We start from the raw sequence: 14,856 nt of genomic DNA, 5'->3' as shown, positions 1-14,856 counted from the left end.
TAAATGCTGCATGCACTATTCCTATCTTAGAGATTCATGATGTATTATATTAAAGAATTCCTGCAATGGATAAATACGTTTAATGTTTTCAAACCAGAATTCCCTAGAGTCCTTTTGGGCCCCGGGTCCTTTTTATTCATATAACATGTTATATCCCAAACTCTTGATGTTCCATAGTGCTCATTTTGGGACATACTCTCTAGGACCACATGCAACTAACCCCCTTACTTTAAAATGGCATATTACCAGGGTGCTCCCCATGAAGTTGTGTGACCAAGGTGAGCACCCCGTGTGGGGCATTGTCAGCCTCGAGGAAGGGACATTTTTGATAATTTTCATAGAGCCACTGTCTACTCACTAAGCATGAACCCATAGGACTGGATCTACTCAAAGAGGGGTGCCTTTTGTGAACTTACTCCCTGGCGCCCTTTGTGTTGATGGTGGTCAATACCATCACCACCTCCCCAAGAGGTCCTTCCTGTTAGTGAGAATTATCCCCAGAAGAGTGGTTCCCTCACTGCTTCCTGACACTGCTGAGAGGTGAAGCCATCCACAAGGCAAGGCAAAAGTGTTCCAGAGGCTCTTCTTCGAGCAGAATGGGTTCTCCAGATGTTGAGGTGCTGCAAAGCCCTGTCTCAGGTGTGGATATTTGGAATAGCCTCCACTTCTGGAGTTCTTCTTGACTGTCTTCCCACCTGCTGGTGGGCATGATCACCCTCTCATTGCTTACAGTTTGCAGAGAGCTCTCATTTGAGCCCTTCAGCCATCCTGTAAAGCCAATGGGCTTTATTTGTCTCTATTTTACAGATGAGGAAACAAGCTCATTCACTTGGCCTTAGTCACACAGTTAGGAAAGGAAGTGTTGGGCTGTGGTCTTGGGTCTGTGTGACCTTGTCATGCCATCTCTGTCTTCCTACACTGCCTCCATCATCAAAGTGCCTGGGCAAACATCAAACTGCCACAGGCACATTTCAATTCCTTTCCTCTCCATCATCACCCAAATACCTCCTGGACTCCTGGGCCTGGCCTCCTTCCTCTGGGTTTGAGAGGTGGGAATGTTAAGGAAGTGAGATGGCATCTGTGGGGCCACATGGTTTGGCAGGTCAGGAAGGCTGCCTCTTAATGGCTGTGTCCATTATCCTCGGGATCAGTGACCAAGCAGTCACACGTGTCTGCTCACACACGTTCTCCTCAGGTGGCTTCACAGATAAGCATCTCTCACCTACCAGGGCCCACCTCTTATACTTCAACAGATGTCTTGACTTCTCTCCCACCACATGGGACTCACCTCCCACTGGGCCAGGAAATAAGCAGCTTTGAGGTGACCAGCATCTCCAAGAGGTACGAAGAAAGATACAATGGAGGGAGCTCTGATGCATGAATTCAAGGGCCCGCCTAGGGGGTCTGCGAGAAGTGACCAAACCTCAGCCTCCTTTTTTGGAAAATGAGGACAAGGAGTTCTGCCTGACACTCAAGGTCATGGTGAGGGGAAAGCCAGGAATATGGAATATTATGACTCCAAGAATATAGGAGGTGGCTGCAAAAGCCAAAATCCACAAAGTCAACAGTTATCAGAAGCTGTTTTCCAATATACTGACTGCTCTCCAATATGGTGGCCACTAGCCCTCTGTGGCTCTCTAACTTAAAAGAATAAGAATGAAATTATATTAAAAATTCAATTCCTTTGCAAAGGCATAAGAATGATACAATGCACTTTGGGGATGTGGAGAAAAGGGTGGGTGTGGGGTGAGGGAGAAAAGTTGACACATTGGGTACAGTGTACACTGCTCGGGTGAAGGGTGCAACAAAATCTCGGCAATCACCACTAAAGAAGCTGCTCATGTAAGCAAACACCACCTGTTCCTCAAAAACCTATTGAAATAAGAAAATTCAACTCCTCACTCTCCCAGCCACCTTGCAAATATTCAGTTGCCACAAGGGGCTAGTGGCTAATGGATGGGGCAGACAGACATTTTCATTAGCCCAGAAAGGTCTACAAGACGGCACGGATTGGATTTTTCTCTAACCTGTTTCTTCTGCCCCATCCATCACCCTGCTCCTGCTTCAAACCCATTCTTCACACAGCCTGCTTCCCCAGCTTCCCAGACTCAAAGGAAATTGTCTCACGGAGTGTACTGGTCGGTCTCCCAGGGATAACTCAAACTCTCGGCAGGAATGAGAGTGGAGTTCTCTTGCAGAACCTGTGCACACATGTGCCCCCAGTGAGATAATATGATCCTGAAAGGGGGGGGTCTTTGTCTCCTATCTCCTGCACTGCTGATGATGACCTGCACAGTGTTAGCACGTGACAAGTCTTTAATCAAGATTATGAATTTTTTTCCCAAATTGGTGTAGCTCTTCGTCCAGTCAGGTTGACTGGGGGTCCAAAAGCTTGGGTCAGAACAGTTTTGGTTCAGCTATGAACTCACTGCATGACTTCAAAGACATCATTGCTTCAAGCCAGGCCTCAGGGGAAGAGAAGGTTGGCCTGGAATAGATGATCTCAGAGGTTCTTTCCTTCTCACTGTCTGTGGCTTTGGGAGGCAGAATACAGACTTCTTGGGTAGCCTTGTAGCCTGCAGCCCGTGCTCAGACCAAGACCAAATCCCACAGAGAACTGTACTTTGTGAGGATGTCTGTGATGGGGGCCTGGCACCGAAGATGCATGCGTGTGCATGCGTGCCTGTGTGTGTGCATGCGTGCATGTGTGCGTATGCGTGCATGCGTGTGCATGTGCGTGCGTGTGCATGTGCGCATGCGCATGCGTGTGTACATGCTCATGTGCATGTGTGTGTGCATGCATGCGTGTGCGCATGTGCGAGCGTGTGTGTGCGTGCGTGTGTGCATGCATGTGTGTGCATGTATGTGCATGTGTGTGTGTGTGCGCACATGTGCTTTTGCCCCTGAATCAAGATAACAGGCTGAGAAACCTACTATTACCATGAAAGGACATAACTAATTTCTGTTTAGGCTTTGAGTGTGGGGTCTCCATGACTCATTTTATTTCCTTACTTCTCTCTTCTTCCACACATGATTAGATGATTAAATATGTTCTGGTGTTTGCAAGAAGGGCCTCTCTTTGGGGACCAAGACTATGCCCTGGACCCAGGGTTGTCTACAGACCTCCACAGTCTCAGGCCTGGGCTGGCCTCAGGATGCCCTGGAAATGTAGGCCCTGTCCACCAGCCCTCAGAGATGCTAGAAATCAGCAAGGGCACAAACCTTCATCCCTCTTCATCTGAAGGGGCATTGAATACACAGCCTCAACAAAGCATCTCCTCAGCAAGTGGCTGATGGGACTTGGGGTGCCCTGGCACCTGACGTGAGCTGCCAGATGGCACTGGGGCAGTGACATGTCTGTGGCCAGTTTATCTTTCAGTTGGAGGAGCAGAGGACTGGCTGTGATGGGAGTTAGATGGCTACACTCTTCCCTGCATCAGGGTGTTCCTGAGAGAGGGGCAGTGGGAGAGAGCCTGGAGTCTATAGTCAGTCATCCTGGGTTGCAAGCCATCGCTGCCTCAGCAGCCTGATAAGCCTGGGTATGGTGAGTGCCAGACTCTATAGTCCAAAGTCAATGGGCTCAAAGCACAGGGGTCGTAAGAGGTGGGGGCTGGGCTGCTTGGCCTCCACCCCTTCCTCAGCCCCAACCTGAGGTCTCAGGACCTCCGTCCTGCTGGAATTTTCTCTCCTCCTCCTGCTTCCCTTCAAGCTGCTCCTCATGCTCCTCTCTTGAGCCACCTCTGGAATCCTTCCTGTTATGCCCTGAACACAGCATTAATCTTACTTTGGGTCTCCCTTCAAGCCATGGTTCCCATCCTTGGACACCTCTTTACCTTCTCTTCCTGGTGAAATTCTAGAGGCTGCTGACACTCCTTGGCTTGTGGCTGCATCGCTCCAGTCTTTGCCTCTGTCATCACACTGCCTTCTCTTCTGTCTGACCTTCCTGAGCCCCTTTTATAAAGACTTTTGTAATTACATTAGGCCCATCTGGATGACCCAAGACCATCTCAAGACCCTGCTCAAATGCTCTTGGTGCTTTCCCTGACTCTGTCTCCTGTGATTGTGTCTACTCCTCTGGGCTGTGATCAAGGACTTGCTCTTTTTCACCATAATGTCCTTACTTGAGTGCAAAGCCTGAGGTAGCATACATGGTTAAGGAATAGTTTGCTGAAGAAATGAATGCATAAATGAATGCATGAAATAAGCTTTAGAGTCTATATACATGGGTGCCCTAGGGGCTCAGATGGGCACGGTGCCAAGTCCCCGAGCCCATGTCCTTTGGTATTCCAATACTTCCCAGCCCCTCTAGCTTCCCCCAGTGGGCAGCAGGCTGCTTTCCCTTCAGATCTCCTAACTGAGTTGGGATATTCAGCATGACTGAGAGGAAGAGGCTGTTCCATCCTCTCCCCGTCTCCTGAAATCAATCCACTCACCTGCCCAACCACACCTGCTACTTCAAACCTTTCCCCGTGCCTTCCCTCCCACTGCCTACCTTCCCTCTCCAATATTCCCATTGCCTATCCCTCTCCCACAGAGTAAAATGTGAGAAAACCAGAGCATCCCAGCCCAAGCCAGGGACATCATTATGATTTACCAGCATGTCACCAGCCCCTTGCTGGAGAGCAGTCCCTCACTGGCTGGGCCAAGACAGCCCATCAGCCTTTCAGAGTCAGGCCTGCAACCCTCCACCATCACCCAGTGCCCATCCCTGTGCCCAGCTCACCTGTCTCTCCCCAGATGGGCAGGTACTCATCCTGCTGAATGTCCAGCATGATCTCCAGCCCGTTGCCTGTCCCCCCCTTGACTGTGGTGAGCAGAGGTTTGCCATCCTCTCCTGAGTTAAACATGTAACACTTCCCATATTTTGTAAACACCTGAAGGAGAGAAGAGAGAGAGAGAGAGAAGCACATGGGTAACTGCAGATGGGGGTGCAGAGATTGGCGAGACCCCAGAAATCTGACAGCAGGTTAGTCTCCCCACAGTCCATCACCATTACCCCTCTTGGGGACCTTTTTTTTTTTTTTTTTTTTTTTTTTTTTTTTTTTTTTTACCCTGGCCATGCACCTGACTTTTACCAAGTGAAATTCTGGCATCAAAGAGCAAATCTGGACAAACTTTGGGGTTTGTTGCAGTAGGATTTGGTCTCTTCTTCCTCTGAGCACTACCCCTGGGAAGTCCTATTCACTTCGAGGCATTAAATGTCATCTGTAAACTCCTGACCCTTCAATCCACACCTCCAATGCTGAGCTCTCTTCTGGCCTCCAGACACACTGGTCTCACTCATTGTCTTATAAACATACCTTCGAGGTATGCTTCCAGCAAACCCCGGGCACTCAGCTTGTCCAGAGGGAACCGAACTTCTTCCTTAGCTTCCTCATCCCACTGGACAGTTCTCTCGCACTTCTGTCCCCGGGAACAGCCCCGCCATCTGCCAAGGGGCTCAAGCCAGGCACTCAGAGTTTCTGCCCATTCTTCTTATTCCTTACCCTGAGGACCAATCAGCCAGCAGAGCCTATCAATAATCTCTCTATATCTGTCTAGAATTTAGTCTTTTGTCTTCTTTACTGCTGGAATTTAGGACCCAAGCGTTTTTGCCTGAATCACTCTGGTTTCCTGGGTGGACTTCAGGCTTCCAGATGACCTTCTCCAGCCCATCCTCTAAGGTGACTGTGGGTCACTTTCAAATGCAAACCCTATCACATTAATCCTGTGCTGAAAATCCGTCAGGGCCCCCAATGTTCTTTAGGCTAGAATTCAGACCTGCATGCCCCGTCTTCTGCCATGCCCTCCACCTATTCCTCCTCCTTCTACTCTGCTGCTTCCCGCCCGAGTCCAGTAGCATCCACTGGAAGGTAGACTCCAGGGGCTCAGGGACTACTTCTGCTTGCTCATGATGTGTCTGTCCCTAGCAGCTAGCATAGTGCCTGGTACATGGGGTGCTCCAGAAATATAGGTTGAATGAATGACTGAGTAAGTGGGTGAGTGGGTAGAGCCAGACCAAACAACTTGCAACAGCCCCGGGTCATATGCTGCTGTTTGACACCCCTTGTGGCTTTCCACTTGCTGCTTGTGCCATCAGTAAGTCCTCTTACTTCCCTCTCTGCCTGGACAACCTCTAGCTGGACTCTAAGACCAGATCAATGCATTTCCTTCTCCAGTAAGCCTTCCTGAGACCCTGGACCAAGTTGGGTTACTCGCTCCCCTGGCTCCTTCATCACAGCACCCATCTCGTGGCACTCACTGAGTAGTTGGTCTTGCATCTCTCTTGAATTTGACTCTGCCTCTCATTCCTGAATCCAGGCATCTAGTACATTGCTGGCACACAATAGAGGCTCAGTCAACTTCTGCTTGATGAAAGTATGATTACAAAGGGGGCAGTGTGATGGTGTAGAAAAGCCCAGGGAAAGGAATGCAGAGATCTTTGTCCAAGTTTTGACATAGCCACTTCTTAGTAGTGTGACTTTAAGTGAACCAAATAAACCCTCCCAGCCTCAATGTCTCCATCTATAAAATGGGGATTCTAGTCTTTGGCTTTTCTACCTCTCAAGGTTATCGAGAGGATCAAATGAGGTAATGCATGCAAAAGTGCTTCAAAACTGTAAAAGCTTTCTACAAATGCTGTGGGTTATGATGATTATATAACTGCTTTGGAACCTCGAGCTGAAGCCAAATTACATCTGGCAAAATTGGCTGGAAGAGAGCCAGGCTGACTGTATTGGATTCCTGCAGCCATAGAGATTTGGGTCTGGGCCACTTTCCTGAGCACGCTCCACTGCACCGTCCCATCCTACAGCATGGAGGCCACAGGGAGGCTCTTTGGCTTCCCAGCTTTCAGTGCACAGGCAAGAAAATAACAGAGGTGACTGTGGGAGGCTGCCTTTCTTATGTAAATCTTGATGACTAGATAGAAGAAAGGAAGAGAGGTCTCTATCATGTGCCAGGAACTGTGCTAGATGCTTATCTATGTTATCTCATTTAACTCTTACAACTGTGACCATTGGCGATTACTGCTTCACCTATTGTGCGGAGGAGGACACCAAGGCCCAGAGAGGTTAAGTGACTTGCCTAAGGTCACACAGCTAGTAGTAGAAAAACTGAGATTCAAATTTACATCTGTCTGATTCTAACACTTGTGCTCTTTTTGCTGTGCTGTCCTGGGAGGGTTTTTGTCATTGGGACATTTCCTGGCCGCATACTGCTCCTTTCTGCCTTGCTTTTTCCATCAATCTATCAATATTCATATGCATATGCTCCTACTATGTGCAAGAATTATGAGGATTGCAAAAAAGTACAAGCTCTACTGCTTGCCTTCAAGACCTATAGGAAGGGTTAGCGAAACATCAGATTCTATGCTTTTCTCCACTATACAAAACAGCTCTGAGTCCCTGGTCAGCTGCACTATTTCAGGATAGCCAAGCCCTACTCTTTCAGCTTCATGGCAGAGGAGAACAGCTGGAATTAATGCAAAGTCCAAAGAAAACATGAATTTTCAAAGAACCAGGTTTTATTATCACTACTGCATATAACAATTGAGCTTGGCAAATGAACTTATCCCTTGGAGATGTGTTCTTGGGGATCACTGTAATAAACAGATAAGAGCATTTCATAGTTAGCACGTCCATTGTAAGGGGTTGCGCACATCTGGAATGACTTCTGCGGTGCTCAAATAGAGCTTTTCTTTGCAGACACTCTAAATATCCTCTCTGTCTCTTCAAAATTGCATCTAATATTAATTTGCCTATCTGTATGAAGGGATTTGCAAGCAAAAGTAAATTTCAGCTTAGCATCAGATTATTGCAAATTCCAACTCCTTCACCTTTTGGTCCTTGAACTTCAGAATACTGGGCTGGGGTGAGAGAGTGTTGAGGGCTCCTGAAATCAGCTGTAAGCTTGGCCCTGTCCAAGCACGCCCGGTGCCACTGGTGAAGGTGTTGACCCTCCCCAAGCATCTGAAGATGATGACAAAGTGTGAGAACTCAAAAGGGTCTTAGAGATCATCTTCTAATCCACCTTACTTTATATATTGGGAAACAGAGACCCAGGAGAGAAGAAATGATTTGCTAAATGTTATACAGCAAGAAAGTGTCCAAATGGGACTCTTTCCTTCCTTTATACCAGTCTCTCTCTGTTTTTCCACTTACAAAAAGAGATGGAGGGTCTAGGGGGATGCTAAAGTTCCCCCATCTCTGAACTTCAACTGATCATTGACTGAGTGTCTGCTCTGAGCAGATACAGTGGGAACGGAAGCCTCATGAATTGAAGGCTTTCCCTGTAAAAGAGGGAGCAGACAGGTCCTTGCAGTGAGAGTGAGTAGAGACTTGTTCCCCATCTTTGACTGCCTCCTTGCCAGGGCTGGTACCCATCCTAGCCCAGGTAGCAGCTCCTACAGCTGCCCTTGGTGTCAATGTGATTTTTCCTGCTCCTTCTCCTGGGGGCAGTATGCTGGGGCATGTTCACAAATGTGCCAGATGTGAGCTGACATAGGTTAGAGCTTGATCAGGGGTGGCGGTCACCAGAGTAGCAGGGGTGGGGAGCCAGAGGGTGACTGCAGCCAAATCAGAGAGGTGGCCAAGTCATAATCTATGATGGCTAAATTTTTTTATCAAGTCGAGGCCACCAGGAGGAGGCCTAAAATCCTTGTGTGACTTCCTGTTGCATTTAGGATGAAGCCCCCAGTCCCCCCTGGGGCCCTGTATGGTTGAAGCCCTGGCGCAGTCTTTCCCTGCTCTCATGGGCTTGAAACATGCTGGCCTCTTCAGTTCTCAGGAAGTGCAGCAAGCTCTTCCCTGTCAGGCATGTCCACATGCCTAGAGCGTTCTCTGCCTAGAATCTTCTGGCATGCTTTGCCTGGCCGACACCTCCTCCCGATGAGGCCTCAGCTCGAAAGCCACTTTCTCAGAGAGATGCTTGGCTCCCCTAGGCTCCCAGCCTTCATTCAAATTGGGACTTACTGTCTTACAACCTCATACCTCTTACATTTTCCCATTGCAGCGCCTATCAAAGTGTGTGACTGGATGGTTATTTACCTGATTATTTATTGGATGTGTTTCCTACCAGACTGTCAGCTTCGAGAGGGCAGGGACTGTGTCTGTTTGTTGAATGATTGAGTGAATGAATGAATGAATGAATGAGAGTTAAGGTGCTGCTGCCACACATCTCCTTGTGCACCTCTGGGAAGTGCCCTTTCGTGTTGGCTGGCCTCACCTGGTTCTGGCTGGAGCTCAAGCTGACATCTTGCCCAGCTCCCCTTCCCTCCTGTTCTCTAACGGAGCCTTCTCACTTCCCACCTAATTGGACCTAAGCGATTTTGCTTGTGTCTCCATGAAGGCATTAGAGGAAATAATCCTTTTAGGAACTAAGATGACTGGGGACAGTTTACCTTCCTAGGTGCCGGCAGAGAGGCTCAGGGAAAGCAAAGTGTCTGTTCCCTGGCTGCATGCCTTTGCTGGCCTCCCAGCCTGGGCCACTGAGACTGCCGCTCCTGCCTGCCTTTTTTTGAGAGGATTATTTTCCTCTCTGCTTAACATTAAAGGCCAGAGAACTATTTACACACAACACAGTTTCCTACAAACTTGGAACAAGATGCAGCTCTTTCTGCATTTTGGGGCATCATGACGTTTAAGGACACATGCTTCAAATTTATTCCTGATCGTCCCCAGCCAGAAAATATAATTTATTTAAGTCCAGACTGTCAGGTTGAGCTCACTGCTCCTTCAGACCTGCTATTCTGCCAGGCATTTCTCTGCTTTCCCGGTAAGTGCTGACAGGCCCATTGTGGATGGCAGGGCTGGATTTGCCGGGGTGCTGAGAGTCTAAATTGCACTAAGTTGGATTGGTCTGTAAGAATTAATTATGAATTAAGAAAGATGCATGTTTCAAGCCTGGATCTTCAGAAATGGAGTAGGGGCTCCTGAGATAAAAATAAGCCCTACGACTATAATTTTCATTGCTAATGCTTGCATGGTGTGTTATGTTTAGAGACTGAGATTGCATGTACATAGAACTTCAACTTTCTCAATGGCCCTTTGAAGTGAGAGGAAAGGAAACTAACAGTTCCTGAGCTTCTACTTTGTGCTTTTTTTTTTTTAGACAGGGCCTGGCTTTATAACCCAGGCTGGAGTGCAGTGGCATGATCATGGTTTACTTTAATCTCAAACTCCTGGGCTCAAGCAATCCTCCCACCTCAGCCTCTTGAGTAGTTAGGACTACAGGTGCACACCACTGTGCCTGGGGAATTTTTAACATTTTCTTTGTGGAGATGAGAGTTTCACTATGTTGCCCAGGCTGGTCATAACTCCTGGGATCAAGCAATCAGCCCACCTTGGCTTCCTCAAATAGTGGGATTATAGGCATGAGCCACAGTGCCGGCCTCTCATTCTTCTTCTTCTTCTTCTTTTTTTTTTTTTTTGAGACAGAGTCTCACCCTGTCACCCAGGTTGGAGTGCAGTGGCGTGATCTTGGCTCACTGAAACCTCTGCCTCTTGCGGTCAAGCGATTCTCTTGCCTCAGCCTCCTGTGCAGTATTTGGGATTATGGCCATGTGCCATCATGCCCGCCTAATTTTTGTATTTTTATTAGAGAGGGGGTTTTGCCATGTTGGCCTAGCTGGTCTTGAACTCCTGACCTCAGGGATCCATCTACCTCAGCCTCCCAAAGTGCTAGGATTATAGGCATGAACCACTGTTCCCGGCTGCTTCATTCTTGATTATGGTCCCAACCACCCTGATGCAGAGGCATTTTATATTCACATCCACAGTTGGAGAATCTGAGGCTGCTTAAGATCACAAGCCAAGGGGTAGCAGAGCTGAGACTCATGAGTGAGACCTTCCCATCAGAGAAGTTAAAAGGAAGGGGCAGTAGGCTAAAGACAGCTCATGGAGAGCTAGTCAATCTATGGCCATTCTCAATTCCAGCGTTCTCTTTTGCAAATTGGGCAAGAAAATCATGCCATGTGGTGGATTTGTTTGGAAGGTTACATAATAGACATCTTGACTTCCATACCAGAGGAAAGTACTATGTGTCTACTTTTCAGCAGAAGAGAGATGAGTTGTTTATGAAGATGGGGTCAGGGATGAATTGAAGAATGGGGGTTTGGGAGTTCCTGTACTCTCTGCTTATGTCCACATAATACCAAGCTCATTTTAAAGTATTTGGAGGGGAAGAAAACAGCCACATGCCCCTGACTGTCTATTCCCTAATGATGTTAAGCCTGCCGCTGGAAGCCCAGAGCAGCCAAGGAGTTCTGTAGAGAGGGAGATGCTTCCATGCGTACAACCCACTTTGAAAATCTACATATGAGTTCCAGCAACTGAATTGTAACTACTTATTGGTACAGTGACACCACCAATCTGAAGTTGGCACATTCTAAATAAAAGAAATGCAGAGGTGTAGAATAAGGAGAGAGTCTCACTGGTTTTCCAGGAACTCTTAAAGTAGCTCTGAAATCACAGGCTGGCTTTGCTGCCCTCCCTGGAGTGCCTTCAGTGCTAGTCACTTTATATCTGCTGTCATTAATTTTTGCAACAGCCCTGTGAAGGTGATATTATCACCCGCATTTTACAGACAAGGAAACGGAGGCCCAGAGAGGCTAAGCCAGGTCACAGAGCTGGAGAAGCCAGGGTGAAATCACTCTTGGCCTGATTCCAAAGTCTGTCTTCTTTGCTCCCATCCCTCGTAGCCACGGCTCATACCCTTACCCCTCTCCCAGCCTGCTTTGTTCCTGGCAGACTAGGGAGGCTGGTGCTTTGCTGACATTAGGGCTCTCCCACCAGGTAGGGGGAAAGGCACACCTAAGAGTCAGAGGAATCTGAGTAAAGTGCCAGACACTAAGAGTCTTCCCCTCTAAACTTCTCATTTTGCACCTGGGGAGTCTGAGGTTCAGAGAGGTGCAGTGACTTGTCACACAGCTAACCTGGGGGCAGAGTAGAGATCTGACCTGGGTGTCATGTCTTGAACCTCTGCTCTTCCTTGAAGCCTTCTGTATGCACATTCCAGGGCTTGGAGATAATGGCTAGGATCCTTTTCCTGGAGCATTGCATCCAGGCATGAGAGTAAGAGTGGCGGCTGCTGCCGAGCCACGATGCCAGCATCTGGGCTTGGCGTGATCTGTTGGGGCATTCTGCTTTACCGAGATCAGGAAATGCAAAGTGGAGCCCTTGCTGGGAGGGGTTAGGAATAGCTAATACCCGTGAAGACATGGTTTTCTGGTCCAATTAATAGTGCAAACAACATTTCTACACCATGTACCTACTTAAGAAAGTAAATTATGTATAAGTCCCCTTAAGGACTGTCGAAACATGCGCTTACCAGCACACAGCTGGTCCTGCAAGCATCAGACCTTCTAACCTATTCATTAATCCTGACCTCCAGGGCTTCTCCTGGGTGATGGGTTTCTCATCTCTTCTTGCTTATTATATTTGAAGGAAATGAAATTGCACTGCTCCAAAATGCCTCTAAAACTTAGCTTTTTTTCTTTTCCCTGAGTCAATTCCGCTTTTTTCTGAGTTACTGAAATTTCTTATTAGACTGTTTTTGAAAAATGTGCTTGTTAAAGCGAGCCATTTATTTATTTATTGTTTTGTTTTTCTCTTTCAAACTCCTCAAATACATTTCACACAATTGGGAAGTGAGAGAGTCTGTCAAATGGGTTACCCGGCTTCTAGTAAACAAAGTGAACCTGCCTTTTGTTTTCTGAAGTTGCAATTAAGGTGCTTGTCAATTAAATGCAGCCAGAGGGACTTATTAGCAAGGAGCCTGCTGTAGATGGTTAGCTCTTTGAAGGTAAAGACTGGATCTTATTGAAAAATCTCCCTGTTCATTCACATGTTTCTGAAATGGGATTTTTTTTTTGACCACCGATTATGTTCTGGGAAGTGCTGCATGACTGTGCTTTTTCTCACAATGAGTTTAAAAAAGTGATTTCAACAAACACTCATGTGAGCATCTCCATGTGGCAGGTACCGTTCCTGAGAATAAAGGAGATGAGGCAGGTGTGACCACAATGCGGCCCCTCTGCCCTTCTCAATCAGGAGGCCGCCATGTCTTTCAGGACATCTTTAATATCATTCTCCTTAGAGAGCCTACTTTCTCTGGGGAGAAAGAAGGATAAGCAATCATGGAGCATGAGTGGGCACTGTGCTGACTGCTTTGAACACTCTCTGTCAAGGCTCACAAAGCCCTTGGAAGTAGGTGTTATTCTTCCCAGCTTACAGATGTGAAAGCTGAGGCTCTGACAGGCTACATACCTAGTCCAAGTTCCTACAGCTAAAGAGTAGTTTGCCTGTTTTTCCTTTCTTATGTAGGGGTTGCTGGAAAAAGGCTTAGCATTATTTGGATATATGATATGGTAATGTGACTCCCCCTTCTCCACATCCTGGGGCCCATCTGCTGCGATGTGACATTTCCTGTGCTGCTTTCACTAAGAGGCCTTCTTGTCTCCTGCCTCCAAGCCTTAAGCACAGCCGGGGCCTTTTCTGCTGGGCAACTGTCCAGAGAGCTTCAGACCGTGCAGGAAGAGATGTGTGAATGCCATGCAGGAGAAAGAGCATCGAGTGCCTGCAAATCTGCTGTCTGTTGGTTGGGAAAACAACAGGAAGGGGAACGACGGGCAAACCTGAGTGTTCTTCAGTTTTGTGGGCACATGTGTTCTCCTGGCAGATGACTCACAGAGGCAGAGGGGAAGCCTGAAGGTACTCCAGTCGTTCGCCTGGAAAGACATTCAAAACGCTGGGCCTCTGCTGGTGCGTCCCTCCTGACCACTCATCTGAGAATCCCAAATTGGGTCCGACTTGAGACAATGAAGTGGAAAGTGAGGGACCAGAAGCCTTGCGTGTTGGACCGCAGCTTGGCTGGTTGAGGGAAGAAGGTTGACAAGCATTTCTGGGTTTGATGGAAATTTCAAATGGGGCACAATGACAGAGGTTGCTTGCTTTCTCTTCTGAGGTCTCTACTGTCAGCCTCCTGTAGACGGTAGGGGTGGTGGCATTTTCATCTCTGTGTTCCCAGGGCCTGGCCTGGTACCTGGTGTACGGAAGGTACTTAATAGGAGGTTTGCATGAAAGACAACAGCTAATATGGAATTGGGAACTAGGCAGCCCTGGTTTTGAATTCTGGCTCTGCCACTGATTTGGGGAAGTCATTTCATCTTTTTGGATCTGGAATGCGCATCTCAGCAATGCTGGTAAGAACACCTTCCAATGGAGCTATTGTACAAATCAAAAGGGGTATAATGGGGCTTAGAGTTCTCTGTAGAAAAACAAAAAGGCTCAGCCCAGGCAGGAAGTATTCCTGTTTATGGCTTGGATCCTGCATAAGCCCTGCAGGAGCTAGGGAGGAAAAGAGTTGCTATTTGGCTGTGAATGTTGAATTTGAGATGTTGTTACATCCGGGAACATGCCTGTGGCTCTCTCGTTCATTCATTTAGTGACATTTATAGAGCACCTCTTGTATTCTAGGCACCACAATCAGGCCTTGGGGATACAGACATGAGTTTACCTTTTAGGAACCACGCAGTGGGGAGGGTGGCCCTGAAGACAGGTACTGGGTGGTGCCAGGCAGTGTGGGAGTGCACAGAAGGAAGCCGCCTGGTGGGCAGCGATGGCAGGATGGTGGTTGAGGGGGCATGGAGAAATGTTGTGAAATTTTCCCTAGGGACAGCGGTGGTGACAGCAGTGGTATTTAGCAGGTTGAGACAGATCCCCTAGACTGGCTCCTCATCTTTGCAGGGCCATGCTAATGCTTTCAGAAAGGCCATTGGTGCCAGTCCCTGCTCTGGCTGCCTGCTGAGCCCCACCTATCTGCTCCTCATCCCAGCTCTCTTCACACTGGAACCTCACACCTTCAGGTAGAAAACTATGG

At 47.9% G+C, this 14,856-nt stretch overlaps 1 protein-coding gene across 1 annotated transcript in view; it reads right to left on the bottom strand.

Annotated features, from left to right (window-relative positions):
* Nucleotides 1-14,856, bottom strand: part of ASIC2 (acid sensing ion channel subunit 2) — a 277,373-nt gene that overhangs the window by 88,512 nt on the left and 174,005 nt on the right. Inside the window, exon 2 of the mRNA XM_003933026.4 lies at nt 4,724-4,874. Within this exon, the coding sequence (XP_003933075.3) occupies nt 4,724-4,874 (151 nt within the window). The remainder of the gene's footprint in view (nt 1-4,723; nt 4,875-14,856) is intronic.

Source organism: Saimiri boliviensis, chromosome 17 (assembly GCF_048565385.1).
Source record: "Saimiri boliviensis isolate mSaiBol1 chromosome 17, mSaiBol1.pri, whole genome shotgun sequence".
Taxonomy (NCBI): Eukaryota; Metazoa; Chordata; class Mammalia; order Primates; family Cebidae; genus Saimiri; species Saimiri boliviensis.
This window is presented reverse-complemented; position numbering and strand designations above follow the sequence as displayed.